Source organism: Rana temporaria, chromosome 7 (assembly GCF_905171775.1).
Source record: "Rana temporaria chromosome 7, aRanTem1.1, whole genome shotgun sequence".
Taxonomy (NCBI): domain Eukaryota; kingdom Metazoa; phylum Chordata; class Amphibia; order Anura; family Ranidae; genus Rana; species Rana temporaria.
Window position 1 is genome coordinate 74,210,285 of NC_053495.1, and position 12,566 is coordinate 74,222,850.

Consider the following 12,566-nt stretch of genomic DNA (forward strand, 5'->3'; position numbering starts at 1 on the left):
TCACTATAATTCCACTAGAGGGCTTATTTTATCTTATCCTTTGCGTATCACCAACACTCATTATAAGGGGACCTAACCCAAGTGGAGGCTTTTTTACATAAGCTTACCGTACATAGGGACCCGACACTTCATCACACACCTAACATCAGAATGGCTGGAGTAAACATAAGGTTCCCCCAGCAGCCTCCCCGAACAACCGGCGCCACAACCCCCGCCTGGCACCCCGACCCAGCACTGCCAGACACACCCCCCACAGATAAAGGTAAAATGGACTTACCGGGCTGCGCAGGTGCTGACCCGCCAGCTGACCGTCTGCTCTCCACCTTGGCCACCCTCCTGGGCAGGGGATCAGCCTCCTCCTCCGACTCCGCCAGCTCGCCAACCGACCGTGGAATACCCGATTGTTCCTCATCTGACGAGGTCCCGCCAGGCATAACAGCCACGGCTGCCGCAGTAACTGCCACCATCCGGCCCCTCCTCCGCGCCGCGTAGCCATCCACCGACTTCCGGACAGCCTTGCCAGGGCCAGTGTGTGGGGCCTCAGCCCCGCTGTCCTCTGCTCTTCCCCCCCACGCCATCCGACCACGTGGCTCCTCTTCCCTCCACTGCTGCGGAACCGGAAGGCCTGGGGACACTTGCTTCCACTTTCCCAGGGGTAGGCCTGGGCACCACCGATGCCGATGCAGGGGCGGGGCCACGGTCCCGCGATCCCTCGTCCTGCTAGGCCGCACCGCCGCTCCCGAGCCCCCCCTCGCTCCACCGCAGGCCTGTTCGCCTGGCCAGGGATCCGCACAGGACTCCCCGCCGCGCGAACTGCCGTTCGTTTTGCTGGAGCACCCGCCTGAGCCCCCGAACCAGCCCCCCCCCAGCCGCGTGGAGGCCCCCAAACTGATCTGGGGAAAAACGCTTTGGGGGCCTCGATCTTCCGGCCCTCCCCCAACGGACCCCACCACCCTGCTCTCACCCTCCGGTTGCTGCAGCACAGGCCCCAAGACCTCCTGCAGCCAGTCCTGTCCCCTCACCTCAGCCTGATCCCTGAGCTGGGTAAAACCTGTTCCATAGCAGACATAGCTCTGTCCTTCCTGTGAACTTTCCCCTGCACTGTGCTTGTCTTTGATGGGAGGGACCAGCTTTTATCTGCCTCTCAACCCCTCCCCTAAGAAACTCCCACAGCAAACTCCTCCAAACTTCACTTCCCCTGTTAACCCTGTCATGTCCGCCCTGCGCATATGCCATTGCATTCTATTGCTCCGGGCTTCTCTGGAGAGGCTGCAACTCCTGATAGAGGTAATGGCTCATCCTGTATAAATACTTCAGGTATTACAGGAGATGAGGGTACTGAGCAGGCGCGGCTAGAGCCTCCCGTTTTTGGCGGCAATGCTTTTCTGCTTCTTCCAGAGCCTCTTCTTTGGGAAGACATAATGCTAAGCAAAACCAAGGTACCAACAAATGCATATACTACTGTGCTTGTTTAGCAATTTACATATAAGTATGCAACTAATAACACACAGTTTCATGCCAGAGTGGGTGTCTTATCTTTTGGGGGGTGCTCAGCCAACCACATGGAGATCTTACTTGCCCTTTAAACACTGCTGTGTCCCTTGCAGGGAAGCTCCAGACATGTGAGGATCTTCCTTCCTGTCTGACCACTGTTATAAAGCGTGCCCGCGCACATGTGTGCGCCTGTGCGTGTCCCCGTGCCTCTTCAGGCCCACCCCCCCTCCTCCCACTGAAATAATTATAAAGTGCGCGTGTCCTAGGGGCATCCTCCACACCCCTATGCGGTTAATGGTGTTTTCTCCTGTGTTTGGGAGATCCTCCATTCTCTGGAAGGAGGAGGAGGGTAATGGCAGAGCTTGCAGCGGAAGGAGTGTGCTTGTCGTCTGGACTGACACTGCTTTGGAGCTTAGTGAGTGAAAACTCAACTCTTTACTCCCCCCAGTGGTGGCTTAGAAAATTACATCCACACTAAATAGGAAAAGTCCTTGGCCCGGATTCAGATAGAATTGTCTATCTATGGGTGGGCGTAACGTATCGCAGATACGGTACGCCGCTGTAACTTAGTCATGAAGTTCCGTATGCAGAAACAACTTGCGCCCTTAGTTACGGCAGCGTAATGTATGTCTGTCGGCGTAAGCCCGCCTAATTCAAATGTGGATGATGTGGGCGTGTTTTATGTATATTAACTATGACCCCGCGTATTTGAAGTTTTTTACGAACGGCGCATGCGGCGTTCGTGAAAAAATCCCAGTGTGCATGCTCGAAATTACGCCGCAAGTCGTCATTGCTTTAGACGTGAGCGTAACTTACGTACAGCCCTATTCGCGAACAACTTACGCAAACGACGTAAAATTTTCAAAACTCGACGCGGGAACAACGTCCATACTTAACATTAGCTACGCCTCATATAGCAGGGGTAACTTAACGCCGAAAAAAGCCTAACGTAAACGACGTAAAAAAATGCGCCGGCCGGACGTATGTTTCTGAATCGGCGTATCTACCCAATTAGCATATTCATCGCATAACTATACGGAAGCGCCACCTAGCGGCCAGCGTAAATATGCAGCCTAAGATACGACGGTGTAAGACACTCACGCCGGTCGGATCTTAGGGAAATCTATGCTTAACTGATTCTCTGAATCAGTCGCATAGATACGACAGCCCGCACTCAGAGATACGACGGCGTATCCGGAGATACGCCGTCGTATCTCCTTTCTGAATCCGGGCCCTTAAGTTTAACACCTAGGACTTTTTCCTAGATTCACCTTGTCTTCCCCCATCACGGCGGGGTCTGCGTGCCAACTTTCAGGGGTATGGGTTCCTACTTAAAGGAGACCTCTTCCCTGGGCCTTGTAAAAGACTCTCCCAAGAATTTTAGCGTATAGAGCGAAAGTGCTGGCCCTCACAGCCCAGTCCTCCAAAGAGAGACATTACAGGTGACACCTCATCCATGAGGTCCGGATACCATCCAGTTTTGGTGTAATAAATTTAAGTGTCTTGGATGGACCCACAGTGTAGCTCTTTTCTTAGGCAGAGCTTTCTTCAGCACATCTTTCCTCGTGTCCAACACCTTGGACACTGGTTGGTTGTGCCAGTGTCCAATCACCTCTGGTGACCATACAACCCATTATGTAATGATTTAAGGCTCTGTGTCCCGTGGTGTACAATAAATAAAACCTGCTGCTTGGTTCTGCTTGGACGGGTCCACTTAAGACCCGTTCCACGCAGCCTGACTCCATCGCTCTCCACTCTTCTCAGCCGGCTGACATTTTGACCACGCGCTCATCTGCTACCATCATGTCTGTCAGCACGCATACTACTGGGGAGCAGCTTACCCCTCCGGCGCAGAAATCATGGCAGCAATTGCAGAGAGTAAGGAATCTCTAACAGCCAAAATCGACTATGTGGTGACAGACATCAGTTTCATTCGCCAGGATCTTGATAAATTCTGTGCCCAAGTATCAGAGGTGGAGGACCGGGTCTCCACAGTGGAGGATGTGGTGTGGTCTGACTCCAGGGACCTCCGGTCCCTGCAACTGCAGGTACGGACATTGCAAGAACGGCCTGTCAGAGAACTCACACAGCAAGCGCTCTCCATGCAGCAGCTGCTAACTCCCATTCCGCTAACGCCAATGCGCATGCGCTGAATCCTAGACAGACATGCCTGCCAGTTATACTTCCTGCTACAACCATGCAGCTTCTCTTTGGCAAGCACTAAAGTGGGGTTCATCGTCTCACTGCTCCAGGGATGGCCTCAAACCTAGGCTCAATGTTTGATGGAACAGGCCAGCCCCTTCTTGAACTCTCTGGACTCTATTTTGGATGAAATGGCCAAGTTATAGGAAGACCCCCAGCGTACCGCAACAGTGGAGGCCAGCCTTTGCTCTCTCCAGCATGGTCGTAGGCTGGTGGAGGACTATGTAACAGACTATAAGCGGTGGAGTTTCGATGCACAATGAAACAATGCCGCTCTCTGCTTCAAGTTCCAGTTAGGACTCTCTGAAGCGCATAAAGATGAACTGGCCCGAGTTGGGATTCCCAGTTCTTTGGAGGACCTGATCCAATTATCCATCCAGATCGATCGTCGCTTAAGAGAATGGAGAAACCCGAGAGAACCAGTCAATTTCATCCCATGTGGATGCTGCCCAGAGTGCCTAGTAGTCCAGCTATTCCTGCCTCACCGCTACCTTCTGCCACTACTGAGGCCCCGGAGCCAATGCAGATAGGTCTACTTTCCTCACCATTGTCACCAGAGTAGAGGCAGCGTCGTCAGAATAACTTCTGTCTATATTGTGGGGGAGCCGAACATTACGCAAGCATGTGCTCAAAAAAGACCCGTAAGTTTGACTCTCATCCTCGCGATCCTGGTGCATTGACTTTAACAAAATATGATTACATTGCTGTTTCTGTCTTACTACAGCTTCCAGAAGGGGCACTCCAGGTCCAGGCTATAATTGACTCAGATGCCTGCAGCTTCTTCTTCATTGACCATGCCTTCGTCCAGCAGCACAACATTGCTTTGCAGCCTAAGCAACAGAGACTCTCCATACGGCTTTCTGATGGGTCAAATATCAAATCAGGGCCTATCACTAGAGATGTACAGAATTTTTGCGCGTTCGCGTTCACCACTGCGGGCGAACATATGCGCTGTTCGATCCACCTCCTATTAATTAACATTGAGCAAACTTTGACCCTCTACCTCACAGTCAGCAGAAACATTCCAGCCAATCAGCAGCATACCCTCCCTCCCTGACCCTCCCACCTCTCGGGCAGCATCCATTTTAGATTCATTCTAAACCTGCATTCTTAGTGAGAGGAGGGAGAGTATTGCTGCTGCTGAATTTATAGGGAAATCTATAGCTAAGCTAGTGTTTTTTAGTGTCCACTCCAGTCCTGAAAGACTCATCTGATTTCTGCTGTAAGAACAGCACCCCAAAAAGCCCTTTTTAGGGCTAGTATATCAGTCCACAAAATAGGTCCACAAAAGTCCTTTCAAGCACTGGTATAGATGTGCTACTTGCTCTGCAGTATATAGGTGTCTAATACATTCATATACTTTTTGTCAGTGCAGGGAGAGGTTGGCGTTTCAATCAGGGACAGACTTTAGCGACACAAATCGCTACCTAACAGGTCCACAAAAGTCCTTTCAAGCACTGGTATAGGTGTGCTACTTGCTCTGCAGTATATAGGTGTAATATACACTTATAATATACTTTCAAATATAGAAAGCATATTGTAGTGGATTTGTGTTGTGCAGCCATGCTTTGCTGCGTCTGTTGTGCCTGGAAGAGCCACACTGGTACTGCACTCCTTTCAGCTTTGCGTTCACAGGCAGATCAGTGGCTAACACCGCTCAATTTGACAGTTGGTAAAGTGGTGTGCGACAACAGTGTCAATCTGCTGAGCGCGCTGGAACAGGGCAAAATTACACACGTGCCATGCATGGCACACGTTCTAAACTTGGTCGTGCAGCGATTCGTTGCCAAATACCCTGGGCTCCAGGACGTCTTGCGGCAGGCCAGGAAAATCTCGGCCCATTTCAGAAGATCTTACATGGCCATGGCTCGCCTTGCTGACATTCAGCGGCGACACAACCTGCCCGTCAGACGTCTTATTTGTGACTGCCTGACGCGATGGAACTCAACATTGCATATGCTTGATAGGCTGCTCCAGCAGAAACGCGCAGTTAATGACTACCTGTATGAACTCTGCGGCAGGACAGGTTCTGGGGAGCTTGGTTTTTTTGCATCACCAAACTGGTCAGTCGCAGCCAGGGCGCCATCAGTGACATCGTACCTTACACCTTCTTTCTGGAGCATGCATTGCATCGTGTTATTGATCAAGCCGTCGAGGAGCAGGAAGATGAGGAAGTCGCAATGCTGGATGAATTCCCAGGGGGGGCTACTCCACCTGAGACAAGTCAACAACGGGAGTCTGAAGAGGAGTCAGAGGAGGATGGTGCCGGGGCGGAGGAGGAGGAGCAAGAAGAGCATGCTTTAAACCTTTCTGGGATCCCTGGTGTTGTCCGTGGATGGGGGGAGGAGAACGGGGACGACATTATCCTGGATGATGAGCAGGTGCCAGGCCAGTACAGCACTTCCAGTTTAGTGCAAATGGGGGCCTTCATGCTCCAATGTTTTAAGAGGGACCCCCGTATAAAAAGCATAAAGGGCAAGGACCAGTACTGGGTGGCAACGTACTTAGACCCCCGGTACAAACAAAACATGGCGGAAATGTTACCACCATCACAAAGGGCTATCAGAATGCAGCACTTCCAGGCCTTGCTTCGAGAAATGCTGCATTCTGCTTTTGCGTCTGCTGGCAGAGGAATTTCCACTCACAGAGTAACAATTTCGGGTACCAATCTAACAGCGCCTGCAAGAAGATGGCGGTGTGAAGATGTCTTAGTCACTAACGATATGCGATCATTCTTTCAGCTGACCCATCGACAGCTATGCTCCGGATCCAGCATCAAGGAACACCTATACCGACAGGTTTCCAACTATATCGGGTTAACGGCCGATGTGGACGCACTGTAAAGTGATGAACCCCTGGACTACTGGGTGAGCAGGCTTGACCTCTGGCCAGAGCTTGCACAATTTGCAATGGAACTGTTGGCTTTCCCCTCATCCAGTGTCCTGTCCGAAAGGACTTTCAGCGCAGCAGGGGGGGCCAGGTTCGGTACACAGATGGACAGCAAGGTACAAGAACATCAGGCGGAAGCGGAGTCAAACACAAGCCGAGATCAGGTAGGCAGGCGGAGGTCAAGGAGAAGGTTCTGGTGAAGCCGGGGTCAAGACACAAGAAGCTGGAACAGATCAGGTAACAGGCACTAGCTGAAAGACCACTCAGCAATGTTCATGTGTCAGGGTTCAGTTTAAATAGGCTCACTTGGCGCCCAAACGTGCACGTGCATGCCCACGTATGCGCCAATACAAGTCCCTCTTTGTACACACACTGGTGTGTCCGTGCTTGTGCGCTGATGCGCGTCTGTTAGCCCGGCTTCTCTTACACACACTGGTGTGCCCGTGCTTGTGCGCAGATGCGCGCCTGTTAGTGGGATTTCTCTTACAACATTTCTGTCGGAATATCCCTAGCACTATATTGAAGTGGATTACAATACCGTTTGGCTGGTGTAGCTGTAGGGCTCAATGAGGAACCATCGTTTCTGTTTTGGGGGAGGGAAGGGCAAGGGGGAGGCTGGATGGGGGGGAGTGAACGTGTGCAATTAGATTTTTTGGATTGGTCATCCAGTACCTTGTGGGTAGGGATGGGCTATCGAAAATTGCCTGTTCGCCCGTTCACCAAACAGTGAACAATTTGGGGTGTTCGCGGCAAATTTTATGGGAAAAATCAAAAGTGCTAATTTTAAAGGTTAATATGCAAGTTATTGTCATAAAAAGTTTGGGGACCTGGGTCCTGTCCCAGGGGACATGTATCAATGCAAATAAAGTTTTAAAAACTGTTGTTGTTTCAGGAGCAGTGACTTTAATAATGCTTAAAGTGAAACAATAAAAGTAAAATATTCCTTTAAATTTCGTTCCTGGGGGTGTCTATAGTATGCCTGTAACGTATTTCCCGGCACAAAATGAAATTTCTAAAGAAAAAAGTAATTTAAAACTACTCGCGGCTGAATTGTCGGGTCCCGGCAATACAGATAAAAGTCATTAAAAAAAAACAGCATGGGTTTCCCCCTTAGTCCATTACCAGGCCCTTTAGGTCTGGTATGGATTTTAAAGGGAACCCCGCACCAAAATAAAAAAAAATGGCGTGGGATTTCCCCCAAAAATCCATCCATACCAGACCCTTATCCGAGCACAGAACCTGGCAGGCCGCAGGAAAAGAGGGGGACAAGAAATTTCCCCCCTCCTGAACCGTACCAGGCCACATGCCTTTAACTTGGGGAGGATGTCCCCATGTTCATGGGGACAAGGGCCTCATCCCCACAACCCTTGCCCGGTGGTTGTGGGGGTCTGCGGGCAGGGGGCTTATCGGAATCTGGAAGCCCCCTTTAAGGAGACCCCCAGATGCCGCCCCCCCCCATGTAAATTTGTATTCTTTATTAAAAAGTAAAAAGTACAAAAGAAAAAAAGGTTACAACTATATAATCCACTCTCAAGTTATACGAAGAAAAAAAACCTGACGCTACGAACGATAGCGCCTCATAGGAGGCGCCCGGCCGAATAACGCTCGCTTGGTATGACAGCTGTTTTATATGTGAGGGCGGGGCCACCCGTCACATGCGCGGGTGACCCAGCCCCCTCTCTGACGCAAGGAGAAAGACCGGGGTTACCCAATGATGTATACGGGTGATCCCGTACCGTCTGAGGCATCGAGGGTGGCCCCGGCCTCAGCTATAAAAGAACTGTCACACTGAATGAGCGTTATTCGGCTGGGCGCCTCCTGTGGAAGCAGTATTGTTCCTAGCGTCTGTTTTTTTTTCTCGGATCGCTCGAGAGTGGATTACATCGTTGGAACCAAACTGTCTCCTGTGGTTTTTAACATTTTGACACTTTTTTTTGTGAAATGGTAGGGGTACAATGTACCCCGTTACCAAGGAGGGACACCTGCTGACCTGTTAATAGGGGAATCGCTCCCAAAGTGTTATTGTGTTCTGCCAGTGGGGAGCCTTCCCTACTATACAATGATCAGTGTTGCTAACTATAGCTGGCAGCACTGATTGTTTTGGGGAAAACGTGACAGGCTGGTTGTACTCAAGTCAATTAATAGATTGATTTGTGTACAACCAGCTAGCCCATACATAGATCAGGGTTTTGCAGTGATGTCAGGACAGCCACCTACCTGGTCTTTGTTTTTGTATGCTTCCATTCCGTGCACTAGGACATAGTGCTATGTTTGTGAGTAATATTTTATATTAAATATTGTGTTCCTTTTGCAAATGGAGAGCACTATGTGTCTTCTTTTTACCCTTTATATGAACACACTCCATTTATGAGCATCCCTGGAAGACATCCATCATATGAGGATTTTGATCTTATGTGAATACGTAATCCTACCATTACCCATTTAAGGGAAAGCGTGTTTGACCTGCTGTTCATTCAGAGGTCTATTCATTCAGGTGAGCGGTTTGCACTTCTGGTGGAGGAGACACATTTGTTTTGGATATATGGTGATTGATCTCAGCACTCCATTCACTATCCAAGGAATTCTGCTTCTTCTGTGGTTCTTCTGCTCTGCTTTGGACTATTAGGCCTTGTACACACGACGGGACATGTCCAATGAAAACGGTCCGCGGACCGTTTTCATCGGACATGTCCGCTGCCGGATTTTGGTCTGATGGCTGTACACACCATCAGACCAAATTTCCCGCGGACAGCGAACGCGGTGACATGGCCGCGCCGTCGCCGCGACGATGACGTGGCGACGTGCGCGACCCTGAAAGGTCAATGCTTCCACGCCGAGCGGACATGTCAGGTGAGTCGTATAGACGACCGAACATGTCCGACGGACAGGCTTCCAGCGTACATGTTTCTTAGCATGCTAAGAAACATTTGTCCGCTGGAAACCTGTCCGGTCGGCCGTACACACGACCGAACATGTCCGCGGAAACTGGTCCGACGGACCAGTTTCAGCAGACACGTTCGGTCGTCTGTACGAGGCCTTACATATATATTTAATTTAGTTTTTTCTAATTTGTTTTTATTTTATTTTGTTTATTTCTATTTTTCTGAGCGCTGCACTGCTTTTTTACACATACATAGATCGACTATGGCTGGTCTCTGCTTAATTTGCTTAATTTCAATCCATGTATGGCCTGCTTTATCACTCCATAGTCCTTAAACATCCTTCCACATGTCCGCTGTATTACCCTTCACACTCAACTCCTATACATACTGCTCACTGTTATACCCTCCACACTTCTTTCCTATATATAGTGCCCACTGTCATACCCCCACAATCCTCTCTTATACATAGTGCCCGTTGTCATACCCTCCACACTCCTCTCCTGTACATACTTCTTACTGTCATACCCTCCACACTTATCTCCTGTACATACTGCTCACTGTCATACCATACACACTTCTCTCCTGTACATACTGCCCACTGTCATAACATCCACACTTCTTTCCTATACATATTGCCCACTGTCATACCCTCCACATAAGAAATTATTGTATTATTATGCAGTAAAGGCCATATAAGCATTTTTCAGTTTTCAACCCAAACCAAACCCACACATTTCTTACCTAAAGATGAAGATAAAGAGCATGAGAAGCATGCAAAATGTAGCCACATTGTCCATTGTCTTCATTAAGACTACCAGCTGCCGTCTCAATGCAGGCATAAACCGTACGAGTTTCAACACCCGAAGAAGACGAAAAGTTCTTAAAACTGAAAGCCCACCATCGTTCTGACCAATAATCTCCCAGACACTGAATAAAAAATATCAGAAAATAGGAGCAATTATAAAAACACAGAGAGAGAAACTAAAACAGCATACATTCTTTAAGTCCTTTCTCTTCTATATATTCTGTTTGGATGATATACTAACTTTAATTACAGTGAGTGAAAGAGTAAAAAATTTTAGCATGCAGTATGTATGAATAATGTTGGGAATAAGAATGGTAAATGATTGTAAAAAGCCTTAATGACTCCTGCTTATATATAGAAGGAATCAAACTTTGTTATTAAGCATATAGATATGTGTGTGCACAATATATACTGTATATATATATATATATATATATATATATATATATATAAACATACACACACACACACAAACAGAACACACTCATTCTTTAAAACATGGAAGGTGTCAGCAGTAGGGCAGTGGACGGTGTCAGTAGAGCAATGGATGGCATCAATAGAGCAGTAGACTTGTCAGTAGGACAGTGGATGGTCTTAGTCAGTAGAGCAGTGGACTTTGTTAGCAGGGAGTACGGCGGAGGGCAGTGTCAGTTGAGCAGTGGACAGTGTCAGTAGGGCAGAGATTAGTGTCAGTAGGGCATTGGATAGTGTCAGTCATTTTTTTTATTTTGTATTATTGTATTATCTTTTACAATTGTATTTATATACTTTTTTTACAATAATTGTATTATTATTATTAAAAAAAATTGGGGGGCCCTTGGTAAAATATCAGGGGTCTAACGAGGCCTCGGGTCTCACTTTTGTAACAGAGAAAGAGACTGAGGACAGAGATTCCCCAGTGTCTTTATCTGCATCCTCAGCTGCACTGGGCAGTGAATGAATGGGAAGTGCTCTGTGCTGAGTAGCTTCCTATTCATTCACAAACTAAAGTATAGTAAACAGAGGTTACCATGCTTCAGTTATGAATGAACACAGTTCCGATCACTCAGTTTATTCATTCAGAAAAGGATGGGACATATGACATGACATATTTACCAGCCCCTTCCCTTTTCTCCATCCTGAAACATCCCCTGCAGCAGCCAGCAGGAGAGGAGAGAAAGCCAGTAGTGCTCTGCGGGGGAGGGGGAACAAGAGGGGACACGGGGGCAGGGCACGGGGCAATTAACGCAGCACCAGGTAATTAGGGTGTACCCTGCACACCCAGTGCACACGTCTATGCATATTGACGTCAATTGTCTTGTTTCCTGTGTGAAAACAAAAGATGAATTGATAACAAATTCATGAATATAAATGATACAAAAAAAATACTAGTAAGCTAGAAAATCAGATAAAGCATAATAGATGCAGAAAGGTGATATCATCACAGATACAGTAGCAAGGTAAATGCATGTCAAATCACCATAAATTGGATACTACTGGGAAAACATAAACATTACTTATTTATAGTTTTTTTTTTAAGTAGTGGCAACAATAAAGCGGTTTTACACCACTGGGCGTTTTTTTTTTCTTCCTGCAAGGTAAAGCCATAATATGCTACTATGCATCACATACTAGCACAATATGTGAAACTTACCTTTAAACAAAGCTGTTCCAACACCGTGATGTCAGCACTGCAGCTGCTTCCATTTCCACCAGTCTCGCTTCTGGGTTCGCAGGGCACCGGCTCTGGGACTGGCGAGCCGCGATGAAGTCACTCCCACGCATGTGTGCGGGAGTTGCCGTTCACGGCACAGGGCTCATAAGGAACGGCACTGGTGGCCATTCCTTCAGAGCGCATGCACCAGTGATGTCACTGGCTGCATGTAATGCAAATATCTCCCAAACTGTACACGTTTAGGAGATATTTACACTACCTAGAGGTAAGGCTTACCTATAAGTAAATGTTAGCAGAGGAAGTTTACTTTCTCTTTAAGAGAAGTGAAAATATACAGTGCAAAAATAATGTCACTATAATTTTTACTGCTCAGGATTTTTTGGAAGACAGAATTCCCTGAGATTGTAATTGGATCATTTATGGTGTAAATCATTTGCAGACTGAACAATGATATAATAAGAGTAATACTTGAAGTCACTTTTTAAGCAACAGGCTTTAATTAGGTTTATTGTGATTACTAGGTAATATTAACTTTGATTACGGATTTAATACATTTTAAATAATATTACTTTTTTTGCACATATACGCATTTACACATGCTGTCTCTTGTTACTGTAGGAAGAGGAGTTGGTGGCACCCA

At 47.8% G+C, this 12,566-nt stretch overlaps 1 protein-coding gene across 1 annotated transcript in view; it reads right to left on the reverse strand.

The window, feature by feature from the left end:
* CACNA1I (calcium voltage-gated channel subunit alpha1 I) overlaps positions 1 to 12,566 on the reverse strand; it is a 2,078,868-nt gene that overhangs the window by 1,156,103 nt on the left and 910,199 nt on the right. The window contains 1 exon segment of the mRNA XM_040359583.1: positions 10,209 to 10,394. Coding sequence (XP_040215517.1) covers positions 10,209 to 10,394 — 186 coding nt within the window.